This window comes from Tenebrio molitor, unplaced genomic scaffold (assembly GCF_963966145.1).
Source record: "Tenebrio molitor unplaced genomic scaffold, icTenMoli1.1 SCAFFOLD_112, whole genome shotgun sequence".
NCBI classification, from domain to species: Eukaryota; Metazoa; Arthropoda; class Insecta; order Coleoptera; family Tenebrionidae; genus Tenebrio; species Tenebrio molitor.
The window spans coordinates 1-17,675 of NW_027184100.1; the positions used below are offsets into that span (position 1 = coordinate 1).

The 17,675-nt window shown below is 65.0% G+C and overlaps 2 protein-coding genes across 2 annotated transcripts; one reads left to right on the forward strand and one right to left on the reverse strand.

Annotated features, from left to right (window-relative positions):
* Positions 1–6,831: 6,831 nt before the first annotated feature.
* On the reverse strand, positions 6,832–8,625 carry LOC138140682 (single-stranded-DNA-specific exonuclease RecJ-like). The gene has a single exon (XM_069061676.1). It carries the CDS (start codon positions 8,623–8,625, stop codon positions 6,832–6,834), a length of 1,794 nt encoding a protein of 597 aa, XP_068917777.1.
* A 778-nt stretch (positions 8,626–9,403) lies between these two features.
* LOC138140683 (uncharacterized protein YxaH-like) lies at positions 9,404–10,462 on the forward strand. The gene has a single exon (XM_069061677.1). The coding sequence runs from the start codon at positions 9,404–9,406 to the stop codon at positions 10,460–10,462; it is 1,059 nt and encodes a 352-aa protein (XP_068917778.1).
* The last annotated feature ends 7,213 nt before the right edge of the window (positions 10,463–17,675 follow it).

Consider the following 17,675-nt stretch of genomic DNA (forward strand, 5'->3'; position numbering starts at 1 on the left):
CCGGCTTGCTCATCCGGTGGCCAGGCCTGATCTTCAGGTCCTGGTCTGCGCAGTACCAGAGCTTGGAGTCCTTGATGATGTTCATCAGGTCCTTGATGAAGACGTTGCGCCCGACAGGGTTGCCGGACGGGCTCGTCGAGGCGAACCATGCCAGGTACAGGTCGTACAGGAAGCTGAAGGGCAGGAGATCCCAGGTGAACTGGTCCTCGAGCTCTTCCCAGAAGGCCCGCACGGGATCGTTGAACCCCTTGTAGCGATTGAGGATGTCCTTGGTCGCCTCGGGTTCGGAGAGCGCGTAGTAGCTCATGTTCAGCACACGGTGCAGGACGTACTGCAGCACCTCATCGCGGTGGAGATAGTCGTCCTTGATGTAGCGCCGCTCGACGCCTTTGAAGTTCTTCGTCATCGGGATGAAGAGCTGGCGGCGGTTGAACGACTCGGACTTGTCCTTGATCCGGGGGAACTCGTTGAGGCACTGGACCATGAAGCCGTAGAACTGGTAGGCGATCGGTGACTTGAACTTCCGGTTGATCGAGATCACGTCGTTGGTGATCACGGCCTTGAGGTTCGCGGCGCGGTCGATGAAGGTGCCCACGTCGTTCTCGTCGACGATGATCGCACTGGCTCTGGTCAAGGGCTCCAGCAGGAAGTCTTTGGCGAAGTCCGCGATCGGGATCGAGGCGTACGCCGTGGGTCCGGTCAGGTTGCGCATGAGCTCGCAGAGCGTGCCCTTGCCGTTGTTGCCCTCCTCGGAGAAGAGCCAGGCGGACTTGTTCCAGCGCACATGGGGCCTGATGATGGCCCCGAGGATCTCCCAGAGCAGCTCGACGATCTCCGGGTCATCGGAGAGCGACTTCATCCAGGACTCGACATCCCACGAGGTTCCGTCGGCGTGATGCAGCACAGGGTTGACTGCGTTGTCGACGTAGTCGACATGCGACTTCGAGAGGAAGACCTTCTCGGGGTCAAACGGCAGCAGCTCCTTGGTGCTGTAGTCGAAGATGCCGTTGTTGACCGCGATGAGGTCGCGGTCGTGGCACCGGTAGCGCCGGGGCGCCTCGTCCTTCATGGCGGCCAGGACCTCACGGAAGTCGTTGGTCGTGAGCATGTAGTCGTACTGGCGGGCGACGGCACGGAAGGCGTCCTCGCTGGTGACGTAGATCCCGTAGTCCTCGAGCTTCGGATCAGCCACGTACATGGCCAGCAGGTCGTAGTCGCGGTCGGTGTTCTTGCCTGAGGGCGCGATGCGGCAGATCTTGTGCAGATGCAGCAGGATCTGGGCCACCTGCGAGAAGGAGAGCTTCTTCAGCAGCGCCATCTGGTTGGTCTTGGGGCGGGCGGTGTTCTCGATCTCGAGCTCCGCATTGACCAGGTCGATGAGCGATTGCTCGATGTGCGCCGGCGGCGGCGGGCTCTTGGGGTCGAGGCTGTCGAGGAAGCGCAGGGTGGTGTCTCGGATGATCTCGTTCTGGGGAACGGTCGGCACCGGGGCGGGGCGGCTGTCCTTGCCCTTGCTGGGCTTGCCGCCCTGGACAGCACCGGGCGTGGTTGTGGTGTCGCTCATCGACGAGTGCGCCTTTCTCGGGTGTGGGAGTTGCTCGGCCTGTTGTGGGGCACGAGGTCATGTGGGAGGACCTCGATGCTCGTGAACCAACAGTCCAAGGCATCATCCAGTCTATGGCCGGAGCTGTGCGACGAACAAGCACGCCCAGCTCCGGCCGCGGACGGTGGCGGGGCGATCAGGGCCGAGGGAACGGCTCGTTGAACAGCTCCGATTCGGCGATGACCACCAAGGGGGCGACCGCGTCGGTGGGGAGGTCGCCATAGCTCATGCCACCGGACATCAGGCGCGTACGCGGCCCGCTGGAGTACGGAATCGACTCCCAGGTGACCTCGTTGCTGATGTCGTACGCCCGCTGTGGGTGGACCGGGAAACCGGCACGGTTGGCTGGGCTGGTCTGGGCCGTCGGTGGGGCTGGCTCCATGGCGGGGAAGACCGTGTCGATGGCTGCGGCGAGCAGCTTGGCGGCGAGGGCGAGACGTGTGTCTTCGATGTCCTCGTCGTTGTCGTGGTCCTCATCGAGCAGCTCGAGCTCGTCATCGGAGAAGATCTCGTAGGAGTACGACATGTCCGTCTCGGTCATGATGGTCTCGAGGGTCTTCTCGGCGAAGCCCTTCTGGGACATGCGCTCCAGGATGAGCCCGCGGTCGTTGACCAGCTGGGCGTTGCCGTCGGTGTCGGGGGTGTCGTAATCGGGACCGAGTGCGGTAGCGATCAGCATGGATGCGGACATGGTGTTTCTCCTCGTGATTCAGGGAAGCTCAATGATTTGAAGCAGTAGGGGTGATGTCCGGTTGGGGTGCGCGACGCGCACCCACCGGGCGATCACCCTCCCGAGCGCGCTGTGCGCGCTCGGTGTGGCCGCCAGCGCAGCGCGGCCACACCAGTGAGGCGCAAGGGCGCCGCAGGCGCCCGCGCGTCGAACCTGCCCGAGGCGGGACGCCTCGGTTCCTGGCTCACCCAGAGCCACCCACTCAGCCAGCCAGCCACAGAGCACAGGCTCACGAGGGATGCTCTGCACCAGCTGCACCGGGGCGAGGGAGTTCACCAGGCATCTCGGGGAACGGCAGGGCGGGGTGCGAGGGTCCCTGGGCGAGCATCCGGTTCATGGACTTGCGGTTCTGCTGGACCCAGCGATGCACGGTGGAGGGTGCGACGTCGCACGCCTCGGCGAGGTGGACGTAGGAGATCTCTGTGCGGAAGGCACGGGTGTCGTTGTACTTGGCCGCCGTGGTCAGGGAGCACATGGCGTCCTGCACAGCATCCTGCACAGTACGCAGAGCCTCGAGCAGATCGATCAACCCGGCCGCGGGGTCGATCTGCTCGGCACAGCGGAGGACGTCCTGCACGGCGTCTGCGGGGTGGGTGGCTGTCGGTTTGCGGGTACGGGTGTAGTCGGTGGCCATGATCAGGCGCTCACTTCCAGGTGCTCGTCACCGATGAAGTCGGAGGGTGCGTCCTCGCCGGGGATGCCGGCCTGCATGATCTGCACGAGGCTGAGCACATCTTGGGCGATCCACTTCTGCAGGGATGCCGTGCTGCGACCGGTGATGGACGACAGCGACTGGTAGCTGATGGAGGAGGTGGCCTTGGCGGCGATGAGGTTCACGTAGAGCGCGTATTCGACGGCCTGGCTCAGCTCACCGAGGACATCGAGGCGCTGGGTGAAGAGCTGCTTGTTGGCCTCGAGCACCACGGGGCTCTGGTTGTCCACGGTGACGTGAACGGGGGAGTAGTCCGGCGGAGCGATGGTGCCGAGGGCGATGCGTGCATCCTTGAGGGCGACGAGGACGTCGTCGAAGGCCTTCTCCGGATGGACAAGCTCCTGGTCAGAGCTCTGATTACGACGGGGCATGGCGGGTGTCTCCTGGGTGTGACAGCGGGTGAGGTGTTGGAACTAGCTTATGCCACAACATAGATATTCGCAACTTGTATGTGCCATGGGTTTGTGGCTCTGCGGTGGTCTTTTCAGGGGATCTGTGGCGTGTCACAGCTGCCATTGACCTTCGAGCCGGACGAGGGTCGGGCTTGTTCTTTTCAAAAAACGTCACAAGAGTAGTCACAACGCCCCACCTCCATGGAGTGGTCGCTTTATGCGGTCTGACCTGCGCTTATAGCACGCCTGAGGGGGTGATCCCGGGGAGGTGTGACAAAGTGGCGAAAAAAGTGTCACAGTGCTAAAACCGCTCTTGACCTGGGCTTATACCTCTAAAAGGGGGCCTTGTGGCGGTTGTGGCGGGTTTTAGAGCACACATATGTGTGTGCGGGTGCATGCGTGCATGTGTGTGCGGGTGCGAGCGCAGGCGTACGTACACACGAGGCTCAGATGCGTCACAACCGTCACAAATGAGGGTGCACAGGGTGGTGATGGGTGTCTGACCAGGAGTTATATAGGGTGTTGCTGTTGTGACTCTTTATTTAGAAGTAGTCACACACACCCTCCATACCCATCCTCCCAAGACGTGCAGATTCGTGTTCTGACCTGCGCAAACGTTCACTTTTAGGGGCTGTGGCGGTTTGTGACGGTTTATGGGGCGGTTCTTGTGGCATTTTTCTTATCGAATGTCACTGGCTGACGGCCTGTGCTGGAGCGCTCAAAACCGGCCCGTCACCCCCACTGTGCGCGCCCCTTGACCCGTGCAGTGGCCCCAGAGCGCTGCTGTGGCCCCTCTGGAGCGATTTCAACCCTCGATGTGGGCCCGAGTGCCACTGGGTCGATTCTGAGCCGTTACAGAGCCTTCTACGGCTTCGGGTTTTCGGGCAAAGAAGACCCCCGCCCGGGAACGACAGCTGCGCTGTCGGCCCGGGCGGGGGTCTGTTGGTGGCGAAGTGGCCCGCGGGCCGCTGGCTCATCGGCTGATGATGATCTCGCCGGTGGCATTGCCATCCGCGTCGGCAGCCCACTGCCACAGCTCGCTGATGGTGCCGTTGTTGCCTTGGATATCGATGATCTTGCGGTAGCGCTCCATGCGCTCGAGCTGCTGCCACTGCTCATCAGGGTCGTAGACCCCGTCGCTCTGCTGAATGAGCAGGTCGCCGGCGTCGAAGATCTCAGGGCTCTCGTCGCCGATGAGGAGGTCCACGTAGCGCAGCAGGGCACCGTCCTCATCCGTGTCGGCCGGCGCGTTCTCATCGACGACGAGCAGGATGCCGTTCTCGCCGATGAGGTTGGCGAGACCCTTCTTGGCCTGATCGATGTTCTTTTGAGGGGCCCAGGCGGTCTCGCTCTCGCCCTTGGCCTTGACGTCAGCCAGGCCCAGCAGACGGACATCGATGGGCTCGGAGCCCTCACCGGAGAGCTGGACGGTGATGGTCGTGGGGCTGGTGACCTCCACGAGCTCGTAGACGTCCTGGTCCAGATCGTTGTCCTCGCCGTGGTTGTCGACCTCTTCGACGGGGGTCGTGGCGCTGGTCTCGGCAGGGGCCGGAGTCTCGGACTCGGGGCCGCAGGCCGCGGTGCCCAGAAGGGCGAGCGCCAGCATTCCGGCGCCGAAGGCTCGGCGGGTCGTGATGTTCTTGGTGGTGTTCATGATCGTGTTCTCCTGTCAGAGGCTGCGCGCGTTGCCATTGATGGCGATCGCGCTGTATTGTGATGGGTGCGCATGACGGGTGTGCGGTGTCCACGATCAAAGTGGTACCACGAGCCGGGGCGTGTCCTGTGGGAGGGACACCCCCGGCTTTCGCCTTTCCGGGGTCAGGTCATCACATCATGAGGATGGATGGCGCATTGGATGTCATGTATGGTGTATGTTGGTATATGAGTTGAAGTGGGTGTAAAAAGAGGGCATCGCCCGATGTCGCCGCTGCGACATGTGGACGACGCCCTCTTCTCGTGGGCCCTGCGGGGGAGATGGCGCCGATGCGCCTCTACCACCCCGCATCAGCTCGCTCGGCGAGCTCGGATCTTGCGTCGGGGGCGCGTGCGCTCCGACTCGATGGCGTAGACCATACGAGCGGTGTAGCGCACGAAGCCGGCGGGAGCCATGCTCCCGGGCGCACCACCGACGATGTCAGTGGGGAGCACAGCCAGCAGACGGTAGCCGTCGACGGCCTGCATCTGGTCGTTGAACTGGTGAGCCAGGTGCTCACGCTCGCGGACGCTGGAAGCGATGACCGTGTAGGCGTGGTAGTGACCGGGATCGACGGTGATGTCGCCGCCGTAGGCGCCGGATGCGCGGAGATCGCTCTCACGGACCTGCAGAAGGTCACCATCGTGGTCGTATCGAGTACGGGCAAGAATAGCCATGGTGATCACTCCTTTCGGTGTCTGGGATCTCCATTGTGCCTGAAGAAGGACGGATGTCCTTCACCCCCACCCCCGGGCTGGCTCTCTGGCCAGCCCGCATATTGCATTCCCTCCCACACTCGGACGGAGAGGACCCCAGCCCAGCGCCAGGGGGACGACTTCTCACACACCCGTCCGGTTGCGATCGGGCTGCTCGGCGGGAGCCAGCAGCCCCCTCACCGCAGCTGCCGTGATCACCAGGAGGATCGGGATGCAGAGCAGCACGATCCAACCCTCGCCGGCAGCTGCTCTTACGAGGCCCGCGGGGCCGAGCACCGACAGAAGATTGAAGATCACGTGGAGCATGACGCACACGCGCAGGCGACCGGATGCCTCCATGGCCATGGCCAGGAGTATGCCCAGAGGCAGCGTGAGGACGATCTGGACCAGGTTGCCGTGCAGCAGCGCGAAGGTGCCACCGGTCAGCAGAGCTGAGGCGAGCACGCCGAAGGCCCGGCGCATCCGCACGTAGGCGATCGCCCGCATCAGGGTCTCCTCGCCCACCGGCGCGTACAGCACCGCGAGAGCGAGTGCAAGGAGGAGCCCCACCCACCCGGTGTCGGATCCGAGGTTGGCGGGCGCAGGCCCGATGTCCGTGCTGAGCTGGATCCACTGCGAGATGATCTGGCCGCTGGCCCAGATCCCGAGGACGCCGCCCAGGGCGATGAGCCACTGGCGACCGCTGAGGTCACGCAGCTCTCCGCCACCGGGACGCGTGCGGGGGACGCCCTTCTTGCGGGCGCGGGCACGCAATGCCAGCAGCGCGGCGATCAGCAGCCCGTTCAGGACGATCATCCCGGGAGTTCCGGGCATGAAGGCCAGCACCAGCATGGCCAGGGCGAGGTAGCCGACCAGGGTGCCGGCCAGCTCGAGGAGTGCGAAGAGCTTGGTGCGCATGGTGCGCTTCCTTTCAGGGAGGTGGGTATGGAAAACGGGGTGCCCTGACCTGGTAGGCCGGGACACCCCGTTCATCGAAGGGTGGGATTCACTGCTCGGCGAGCTTGATGGAGGAGACGATGAAGTCCAGGGAGACGTTGCCCATGAAGAGGTTCACCGACAGCTCGCCCTGCAGCTGTGCGATGGATGCGCCCGGGGCAGGATCCTGTCCGCGCTCCTGGAGATCGAGCATGATGTCTGCGCGATTCCACCACAGGCACTTCACCCCGGTGCTCAGCACGATGGCCAGGTGCTGCTTCTCGGCGCCGATGGTGCGCATCTGCACGTCAGCCAGGTCCACGGTCAAGCGAACCGACGGGGCCTCGAAGCCGTGACCGAAGGGCTCGAGGGACTGCAGCCGGCCGACGGTCTCGATGAGCTCCTCGATCTGATCGATGTCGCAGTCGGCACCCTCCTGGCTGCCGATCTCCAGGTCGAAGCTCTCGAGGCGATCGAGCTCCCCGGAGAGGCTCAGCTGGGCGAAGAGCTCGGTGGAGGTCTTCTCGATGATCTCAGCCAGCTCACCGATCTTCTCGAAGGAGGAGACCCGCACACCGCACGCCTGCTCGTGCCCGATGGCGGAGAAGCCCTCATAGCCGTTGACGGTGGAGTTCAGCGGGTACCACATGGGGGCCCGGGCGGAGCCGGAGACCTGCCCGGGGCCGTCGGGTCGATGCAGGACGACAGCGGGGCAGCCCTGCTTGTCCATGAGCTTGTTGGCCAGCAGCCCCAGGACGCCGGCGGGGGCGTCGGTGAGGTAGACGTACGGCGCGAAGGGCTGATCCTCGGAGGCGATGTCCTCCATGTACTGGATGACCAGCTCCTTGCGCTTGTCGTTGCCATCGAGCACCCGCTCGAAGCAGATCTCCTTGGTCTTGCCGAAGAAGGTGCCGAAGGCGTCGGAGATCTCCCCGTCGATGCGCCGGATCGAGTTCATGGCCGGGGCCAGGTAGAACCCGTAGAACCCGGCATCGATACCCGTGACATCGCGCAGCTTGCGGCGACGGGTGAAGGCCGCGAGGATCTCACCCATGCCCTCGAAGGCGGAGACGAACAGCGGGTGGTGCGCGGTGCTGCGCAGCAGCGCCAGCAGGGTGGAGCGGCTGGGATCCACTTCCAGCTCAGCGGTCTTGTCGCGGGTGTCCCCGATGGGCGCCACGTACAGCAGGCGTGCCAGGGAGATGGAGTCCTTGACCAGCTGGCGGTTCTCGTAGACCAGGGGCATGACGTCAGCGACGGTCCCGATGCCGGCGAACAGGCGGAGCAGGTCGATGTCGTCGAGCTTCTCGGGCTGATGCTCCCGGGCGTAGGCGCGCACTACCTGGTAGATCACGTGGGCTCCGCAGATGCCCTTGTTGGGGTAGGTCTCGTCCTCGCGCGAGGGGTCGATGACGACGTCGGCGTTCACTCGGCCGTTGGTCTCGAGGTGGTGGTCGGTGACGAAGACGGACAGGCCCTTCTCGCGGGCGGCGTCGACACCCTCATGGGCGCTGATGCCGACATCGCAGGTGATCAGAGCGTCGGCGTCGGGGTGCTGGGTGAGCACGTCCTTGACGTCGGCGGCGCCGAAGTCGTGACCGCGGTGGTAGTCGGGGAGGTAGAGGCCGACGTTGAAGCCCAGCTCGGCGAAACCGGCCAGACCGATGACACCGGAGGTGATCCCGTCGACGTCGAAGTCGGGGACCACGACGAGCTTCTGGCCACTTACGCGGACCTCGTGGAGCTTCTCGACGAGGAGGTCGACATCCATGAGATCGGGGTGGTCGCTCTTGTTGACCTCACGGATGTAGTCGTTGTCCCACCCGCGGCGCTCGCGGATCAGGTGGAAGAGGCTCTGGGTCATGACGACCTTCTTTCTGCAGTGGCGTGGGTTGGCGCAGGGCGCCGTATCATGTCTTGATTCTAGCATGAAAGAAGGGTCGGATGCGCTGGAATACCAACACATCCGACCCCTCAGACATTGCTCAGTCCTTGAGGATCGCGGTCCTCAGGAGGTAGTCGGCGTCGGGGCTCGAGCTCTCGGGGACCAGGCCGAACTCAGGGGGCCACACGAGCATGCACTCACGCTGACCGTTCTGGATCAGGGCGAGCGTGGCTCCGACGATGCGATCAGGCGAGACCCCGATGGTGAGGCTGTCGCCCATCACCACGCGAGGCAGCAGCACAGGCAGCTGGTTCTCCAGGTCGATGTCGTCGCGGTCCAGGACGTAGTCGTCGTAGGCACCGCGGGCGACCTTGCTGGCGAGCTCGCGGGACTGCTCTCCCAGCTGAGGGGCTTCGTTCTCCTCGACCTCGGTGAGCATGGCCGCGATCCGGTACGGTATGCCGGCGTCGAGCAGGGCCAGGCCCGCCTGGATACCGGCGCGGGTCTTGGTGTCGACCAGGGCGTGGTCGATGCGGTGGCGGGCGATGAGGTCGCTGACGGTGTCCCGTACGAGGAACCCCGGCGCGTCGGGGTCGGCGATGAAGGCGGCGGAGCGCTTCTGGGCGGGCTCCTCGGCATCGGCGAGCTCGCTGGGGATGTACGAGGGATCCTGGGTGTAGCTGTCGGGGTTGGTCATGACTGCTCCTTCCTGAGCATGGTGATAGTCTGATCTATGAAACTATTGTACAAGGGAGAGATGATGAGCACACCTCGGGCGGCAGCCCCTGATATCGCGCGCGGACTGGCGCTGGGCCTGATCGCCCTGGCCAATGCCACGTGGTGGTCATCGGGCCATGACTCCACCACGTGGTGGGATCGTGCCGCTGAGCTGGTGCGTGCCGGTGCACTGGAACAGCGGGTGTACCCACTGTTCGTGATGTTGATGGGGTACGGGATCACGCAGTTCCTGGCCGGCCAGCGAGAGGGGACCCGGCGCGCGATCATGATCCGGTCAGTGCTCCTGGTGGCCTTGGGTCTGGCACATGGGGTGCTGCTGTGGCAGGGGGATGTGCTCGCGGCGTATGGCCTGCTGGCCATCCTTGCGGTGTGGTGGGCGGTGCCGCGCAGCTCACGGACGCTGTGGCTCTTCCTGGCACTGGCCGGTGGATCTTCCCTGGTCGTCGCGCTGACGGTGGCGATGGTCCCGGTGAGCCCTGGGGATGGTCTGCCCACGGACTGGGTACTCCTCACCTCCACGGACGGACTGATCGCACTGCAGGCCCGAGTCGTGTACTGGCTGCTCAACAGTGCCCTGTCGCCCTTCATGCCGACGATCGTGCTCCCTCTGGTGCTGGGCATCGTGGCTGCAAGATATCGGGTTCTCGAGGAGCCCGAGCGGTATCTGCGCACGCTGAGGCTCGTGAGCCTGGCTGTGCCCGTGGGCTGGACCCTCGGGGTCTTCGACGAGCTCGCAGGGCTCCAGCAGCTCTGGCTGATGGACACCCTGGCAGGGATGGTCACAGCCCTGGGCTACGCGGCGATGATCGCCCTGCTGAGCAGGCATGCTCAGCTGCCCGCGCTGCAGGCCCTGGGCCGCAGCTCGCTGAGTGGATACCTGGCCCAGTCGGCAGTGCTGGTCCCTGTGCTGGCGCCGTGGGCGCTGGGTGCGTCGGCCCAGCTGGGGCCAGCTGCGGTGATGGGTGTGGGGGTGCTGACGTGGATGATCACCCTGATCTGGGCGCACGCCCGCTCCACCACCACCCGGGGCCGCCACCGCGGCCCCTTCGAGAAGATGCTGCGACGAGCGATGTGGTGAGGCTCAGAAGCGTCGCTGTGCGATGCTGATGAGCTTCTCGATCGCCCTCTCACCCTCGAGCGCCTGCTGGATCTCCAGCAGGACGCCGGTCGTGTCGGAGACCCTCGATCGCAGGGCTGCGATCTCCCGGCCAGGGACCGACTCCGGGTCGGGCACCCGCTGGTCGTGCGGGTTCTTGGTGGCCACGACTTTGCCGCGCTTGCGCTCGATGAGGTTCTCGCAGGGAGCGGAGACCCCGACCCCGCACTTGGGGCACTCCTGGTCGAGGCTGAGCTGAGCGATGGTCTGACGCATGTCGGCGGTTGCGGTGCTGCTCGCCTGCAGAGCGTCGACGTAGTCGGCCTGGCCCCAGGGGCTGGCGCTGTCCTGACGGAGCTGCTCCAGCCCGGCGACGACCTGGGCGACGGTGGTCTCGTAGTCGGAGATGTCCTGGTCTGAACATTCGTGGGGGAGGTACGCGAAGCGCTCCTTGATCTCGGACGCGGGCTGTGAGCCGACGATCTGACCGGTCAGCAGCAGGCTGCCGATGGGGTCGTACAGGTTCTGCCCGTACTGGTAGGTGGTGCGGCCGCAGGTGGTGCAGCGCGTGATCTGGCGAGTGGGCATGGAGACTCCTCGTAGTTTTCTGTGAGTTGGTATTTGGACATTACGGGCAATGTGACCTGTGGTGGTGCTCTTGGTGAGGGCGACGCTGCCGCTCATTTTTGCGACAGACCCCCAGAAACAAGTGTTTGTTGTGGTCTGTTATGTATATACTCATCTTCGAGCATCCGTTGCACTCGTCGGAGGCACAACCTGAGCTCGTCACCCTGATACTTCATAGGAAGGCACTACCTTTATGTCCAAGCAGGTCAAGGTTCATCTGGATTCGCACAAGCTGAAGGACGACGAGAACCCTCGTCTGGACGCGACGTTCAAGGACGGGGAGATCCGCATCGAAGCGTGGCTCCCTGAGGGTGACACCCGCAATCGCCAGGCTCATGTCCTGGCGCACCAGCTGGCACAGGTTCTGCAGGCGGCGTCGGCTGCGCAGGACGTGCATCAGGGGATCGTGCGCCCCTCGGTCACCGTAGGCGGTACAGAGGTCTTGACCTCTCGTTCGGCCTGATCGACGTCGAGCACCGCAACCCGTCACGAGCACGGGTAGCCCCTCGACAGCTGTTCGCAGTTCAAGGCCCGGTATCCCGCCGGGTTGCTTCTAGAGAAAGACACAGCAGAGATGACAATCACTCAGACCTCTCGGGCTCGCACCGCGGCCCTGCGCTTCAGCAACCGAGCGCTCATGTTCGGTGTGGCCGGCGTGATGGCCTCCGGTGGGCTCATGGGTGCCGGCATGGTGGGCAACTCCACGACCAACCCCCTGGTGAACTCAGCGTTCGCCGCTCCCTCTGACCAGGCGGGGACCTGTGGTCCCATCACCGTGGCCTACATGGTCGACATCTCCGGATCCATCGACCCCACTGACTTCGACGCGATGCTCGACGAGCTGGAGAGCTCCATCACCACGCTCGGCGGAAAGCCGGGCCTGTCGAGCAAAGTGACCATCGTTCCCTTCAACGGAACTACTCCGGCGGGTTTCAACATTCTGCAGGGTGACCTCGACTATGCAGCGGAGGTCGGCGGCTGGACTACGCTCAACGTCGACGGCGACACCATTGGGCCGATCAACACGGGTTGGCGCTATGACCCCGCATACGAAGCCTGGCAGGAAGATGAATCCAAGCGGGTTCGGGTCATGGCCAGCGCCGGCTCGTACCGTGTCTACGACACCACCAGTCCCTCTGCGATCCTGGATGCCTCGGACTCGACCACCGTTCAGTCCTACCTCAACGAGCTGCGGGAGCGCCGCGACTCGGGTATCCGCTTCGGTGAGACCGGATGGCAGGCAGGCGCTGGCGGAGCCACCAACTGGATGGGCCCTCTCCAGCACGTCCTGGACAATGTCGACGTGACCGATGCGATCCTCATCACGGATGGCGTCCCGAACGTATACAATGACGCGGACGGAGTCCCTCAGCAGGGTGAGGGGTATCCTTACGAGACCTCCGACGACGTCATGATCCCGACCCAGGCCCTCGCTGACGAGCTCGTCGACGGGGCTGACAAGATTCACGGGACCGACGATGACGTCAACCTCTACGGGGTCGGCGTCAACGGAGACTTCGGGGAGGGTATTTTCGAGGAGACTCTCCAGCAGATCACCGGGTATGGTGATGCGCTCGGCCAGGCTGGCTCGGACTACTTCATGTCCGATGCCGACAACCTGTCCGATCAGATCGTGAACATGGCCCTCCAGCGCTGTGACGCTACCGTTCAGATCCACAAGCAGGTGGAGACCGCCCCGATCGACATCGCGCCGGGCGGCGAGGTCACCTACACCGTGACCGCTCGCGGCACGGGCCAGATCCAGTCCACCAACGTCAACGTCCACGACCTCGAGGGCGCGAACATCGTCCCCGGCTCCGCGACCTTCTCCAACCCCTCCAAGGGCGAGATCGTCGATGGTGTCTGGAACGTGGGCTCGCTGGACGTGGCCGAGGAGCAGACCATCACGGTCACCGCTCAGGTCGCTCCCGAGTGGGTCCCTGGCGAGGACATCGTCAATGACGTGACCATCACCTCCGAGCGTCACCCGGGGCAGGTCACCGAGGGCGATCCCAACAACTCCGCCGAGGAGGACACGGATCGCTGGGACCAGGACGTCATCACCGCGGGCCCCGCTGATGTGAAGGTCGACAAGGCCTTCCTGGGCACCGCTGCCGATGTGGCGCCGGGCTCGGAGATCAGCTACCGCATCGAGGTCAAGAACGCCTCGACCGAGTTCCGTGCCATGAACGTCATCGCGGAGGACATCGCGGGCCCTGGCCTGACGGTGAACTCCATCTCGATCGATGAGGGCTCCCACGGCACCGTCAGCGGCACCGAGTGGAACATCGGCACCCTGGAGCCGGAGCAGTCGGTCACCGCCGTGGTCACCGCGACCCTGGCTGCGGACTTCACCGCGGGCACCGACATCGTCAACGATGTCATCGTCAACGCGCTGGGCGACCCCTACGAGAATGGGGACAAGCCCAACGAGACCGTGGACGAGGACGACGACAACTTCGACCGCGTGGTCGTCTCCACCCCCGTCTCCGCTCTGAAGACGAACAAGGAGATCGACACCGCCATCGAGGACCTCGCCCCCGGCGAGGGCGTGGACTACACGGTCACCGTGAAGAACGACGGACCCGATGCGGCCACCAACGTGGTCGTGACCGAGAAGCCGGGCGCCGGCTTCGCGGAGGGCACCGTCGAGTTCGTCGGTGAGTCCCAGACGCACGGCTCCTTCGACGGGCTCACCTGGAACGTGGGCACGCTCGAGGCCGGCGAGACCGCCACCATCAAGGTGCACGGCGTGCTGGCCGAGGGCGTCACCGACGCCGAGGCGATCACCAACGTGGTCTCGGCTGAGAACCCGTGGAACCCGCCCCCCGGTGGCGAGTGCATCCCCAACGCCGACGGCATCGACTCCGATACCGATCAGTGCGACGTCGTCGTGGTGACGCCGCCCTCGTCGCTGCAGGTCGACAAGGAGATCAACACCGCTCCCGCGGAGATTACCCCGGGTGGCGAGGTCTCGTACACCGTCACCGCGAAGAACAACGGCGACTTCGGCACGGCCGACGTCGTGCTCACCGACACCCCGATGGACGGACTGGACCCCGCGTCGGTCACCATGTGGGTCGGCGGCGAGCAGATCGAGGATGCGGATCCCGAGCGTGAGGGCTTCCAGTGGGCCATCGGCCTGCTGAAGCCGGGGCAGTTCGTCACCGCCGAGGTGCGGGCGAACCTGCTCGACGATGTCGAGCTGGACTCCTTCACCAACGGCGTGACCGTGGAGAACCCGAACAACCCCCACGACCCGGGCTCCGAGTGCGTCCCGAACGAGGGCGACGTCACCACGGACACCGACCAGTGCGACGTGGTCGTGGTGGAGACCCCGAACGCTCCGCTGCAGGTCCACAAGGGGCTGGACACGGCCGCCGAGGATCTGACCCCCGGCGACGAGGCGGGCTTCACCGTCACGGTGAAGAACTCCGGTGAGCGCGATGCTCACGGCGTGGTCGTCACCGACGTCCCGAAGGACGGCCTGGACCCCGAGAAGCCGATCGTGCTCTCGGACCCGTCCATCGGCGAGGTCGACGGGACTGTCTGGAACGTGGGGACCATCCCTGCGGGCGAGTCCGTCACCGTGAAGGTCACCGGCACGCTGGTGGCCGACCTGGCCGAGGGCGACGTCATCCACAACACCGTTTCGGTGGAGAACCCCTGGAACCCGAACCCGGGCACCGAGAACCCGAACGACTCGGTGGACGAGGACGACGACCAGTGGGATGAGGACAAGACCACCATCCCCGAGGCTGTGCTGAAGGTGCGCAAGGCGATCACCTCGGACACGGCGCTGGCGGTTCCCGGCAGCACGGTGACCTACGACGTGGAGGTCATGAACGACTCCATCTCCGCGGCCAACGACGTGGTCGTGACCGATCTGCCGATCATGGGCATCGACCCCAGCTCGATCCAGCTCACCTACAAGGGTGAGGTCCTGGAGGACGCTGACACCGAGCGTGATGGTTTCCAGTGGGCCGTCGGCCGCCTGGACGCCGGACAGCGTGAGACCGTCCAGGTGACGGGTGTGCTGCTCGAGGACGCCACCACGTACACCAACGGCACCACGGTGGAGAACCCGGAGCACCCGCCTGTCGGTGAGCCGGGCACCGAGTGCCAGGTGAACAACGACGACGTGACCGCTGATGAGGATCAGTGCGATGTCGTCGAGGTGACCATCCCCGAGGGTGAGCTCAAGGTCGACAAGGCCATCACCAGCACGGAGGTGGCTGCCGGTGGCGAGATCACCTTCCAGCTGACCGCGAAGAACGCCGGACCGGACTCCCTGGCCGGCATCGTGGTCGAGGACACCCCGCTCGAGGGTCTCGACCCCGAGTCGGTCGTGCTCTCCGATCCGAGCATCGGTGAGGTCGACGGTCTGGTCTGGAACGTCGGCACTCTCGAGGCTGACCAGGAGGCCACCGTCACCGTGACGGCGACCATCTCCGAGGGCACTGAGGGATCCGAGGTGCGTAACGGCACCACGATCGAGAACCCGCAGAACCCGAAGGAGAACACTCCCGGTGGCGAGTGCCAGGTGAACGAGGGTGTGGACGCTGATGAGGATCAGTGCGACATCGTCACCGTCGAGGTCCCTGAGATCCCCGAGGAGCCGGTCGAGCCCCCGGTCCCCGAGGACCCCACTGACCCGGAGACCCCGGTCAAGCCTGAGGCCCCCCAGGATCCCCAGGATCCCGAGGGCCCTCGCGTGAACACCGGCGGTGACGCCGCTGGCGCACCGTGGGCCCTGGGAGCTGCTCTGGCAGCTGCCGGTGCGAGCGTGCTGGGCGGTCTCGGCTTCCGCCGGTTCCGTGCCTCGCGCGCAACCTCGGTCGACAGCGAGTGACCGAGCAGGCAGGCGAGCAGTGAGCAGGTAAGTCACTGAGCAGGGGCCGTCTCTTCCGGCAACGGGAGGGGCGGCCCCTTCTTTTCCGCAAATAGGGGTATGCTTGTATACGAACTGATGAGGGAGGACACAGATGGATAAGGACGTGAGTCGCGGCAAGAAGGTCAGCCGGCGTGCGTTCACCGCTCTGCTAGGAGTGGGTGGACTGGGTCTGCTGGGCGTGGGCGCCGGGACGATGACCGGGGTGCTGGACTTCAGCAACTTCCCGGACTCGGTGCTGGGCATCAACCAGAGCGAGGACCTCACGGGTGAGGAGACTGCGCTGGACGGCACTGCCGGGCAGGCGACGCTCGATCTCGAGGGTCGGGTCGTGGTCCCGGAGGAGGGTGACGAGGTCGCCACCCCGGAGCAGGTCGAGCGCATGGAGATCTCAGCCTGGCCAGGCGAGGACGGAGGCCGGAGCGGGAGCTCTGCGGGGGGCGATGGAGGTTCCAGTGGTAGCTCAGGTTCGAGCTCTGGTGGATCTGGGGGCCGGAGCCCCAGCGGCTCGCACTACACGGGCCAGGGACGCATGATCATCCCGGACGTGGGGATGGACGTGCCGATCAATCTGATGACCACGGTGGACAACGTGGCGACGCCGCCGGGGTACCGGGCGGTGTACGCGCTGCGAGATCACGGCACCGGACTGAGCAACCCGGCTGAGGGCAAGCTGATCGTCGCGGCTCACTCCGCGATGCGGCGCTACCCTCCGGGCAACTACATGATCAACACCAGCTCGGGCAACCCGCGGCTGCCGGCGGGCACGCTGATGAACTTCAGCGGGGCCAAGTACCGCGTGACGGGTGCCGAGCAGATCAAGAAGACGGACATCCCTGCGGCTGATCGGGTGTGGAGCGATGAGCCGGGCACGATGGTCTTCATCACCTGCCGGCAGGTGGGCGGCCGGTACACGACGCACAACACGGTGATCTACGCGGAGTACGTCGGCGACTGGTGAGGCTCTGTTCCACGGAGCGTCGAGAAAAAGAGCGCCACCGCCTTCCTCGGATGAGGGGCAGCGGCGCTCTTCGACGTCGAGGTGGGTGCTCAGGAGTACACAGCCGCGGTGACTGTGCCCGGCGGGATCTCGGTGAATCCCGAGTCGGTGACGGTGATGAAGCCCCGGGCACGGGTGATGTCGTCGGTGACCAGGGATGCTCCTGGGTCGTTGAGCCACCGGGACACGCCTTCGGTGGACTGCGCGAGCAGCCACAGGCCCAGCGCGTGCGCAGCCTGAGCCGCGGTCTTGCCGGTGGTCATGGTGACGTCCTGGTTGATGACCACCATGGGCATCACTGCACCGGGGAGCAGGAAGGACTGCCCATCGGGCAGCTCTCGCTCGCAGTCGGTCCCGGAGACCTGCAGGCGCGAGAGCGCCTTGGGGTACTCGAGGTATGCCATGGGCTCGAAGGCGATGGCGCGGGTGCCACCGACCTCCACCGATGTCGAGACGAGCTCGAGCTCCTCGATGCGACGCAGCTCGGAGTCTCGACGCATCCGCCGCACGCTCTTGGTGAAGCGGTGGGTGAGCCACTGATCCCACACGGGATCAGTGGTGCGCCTCGCCAGACCTGTCTCCTGATCGGTGTGGCTGAGCAACGCATGCCCCAGCAGCTGAGCAGAGGCGATCGCCACAGCCAGCACAGTGGCCTCATGGGTGGTGGGCTGCACAGC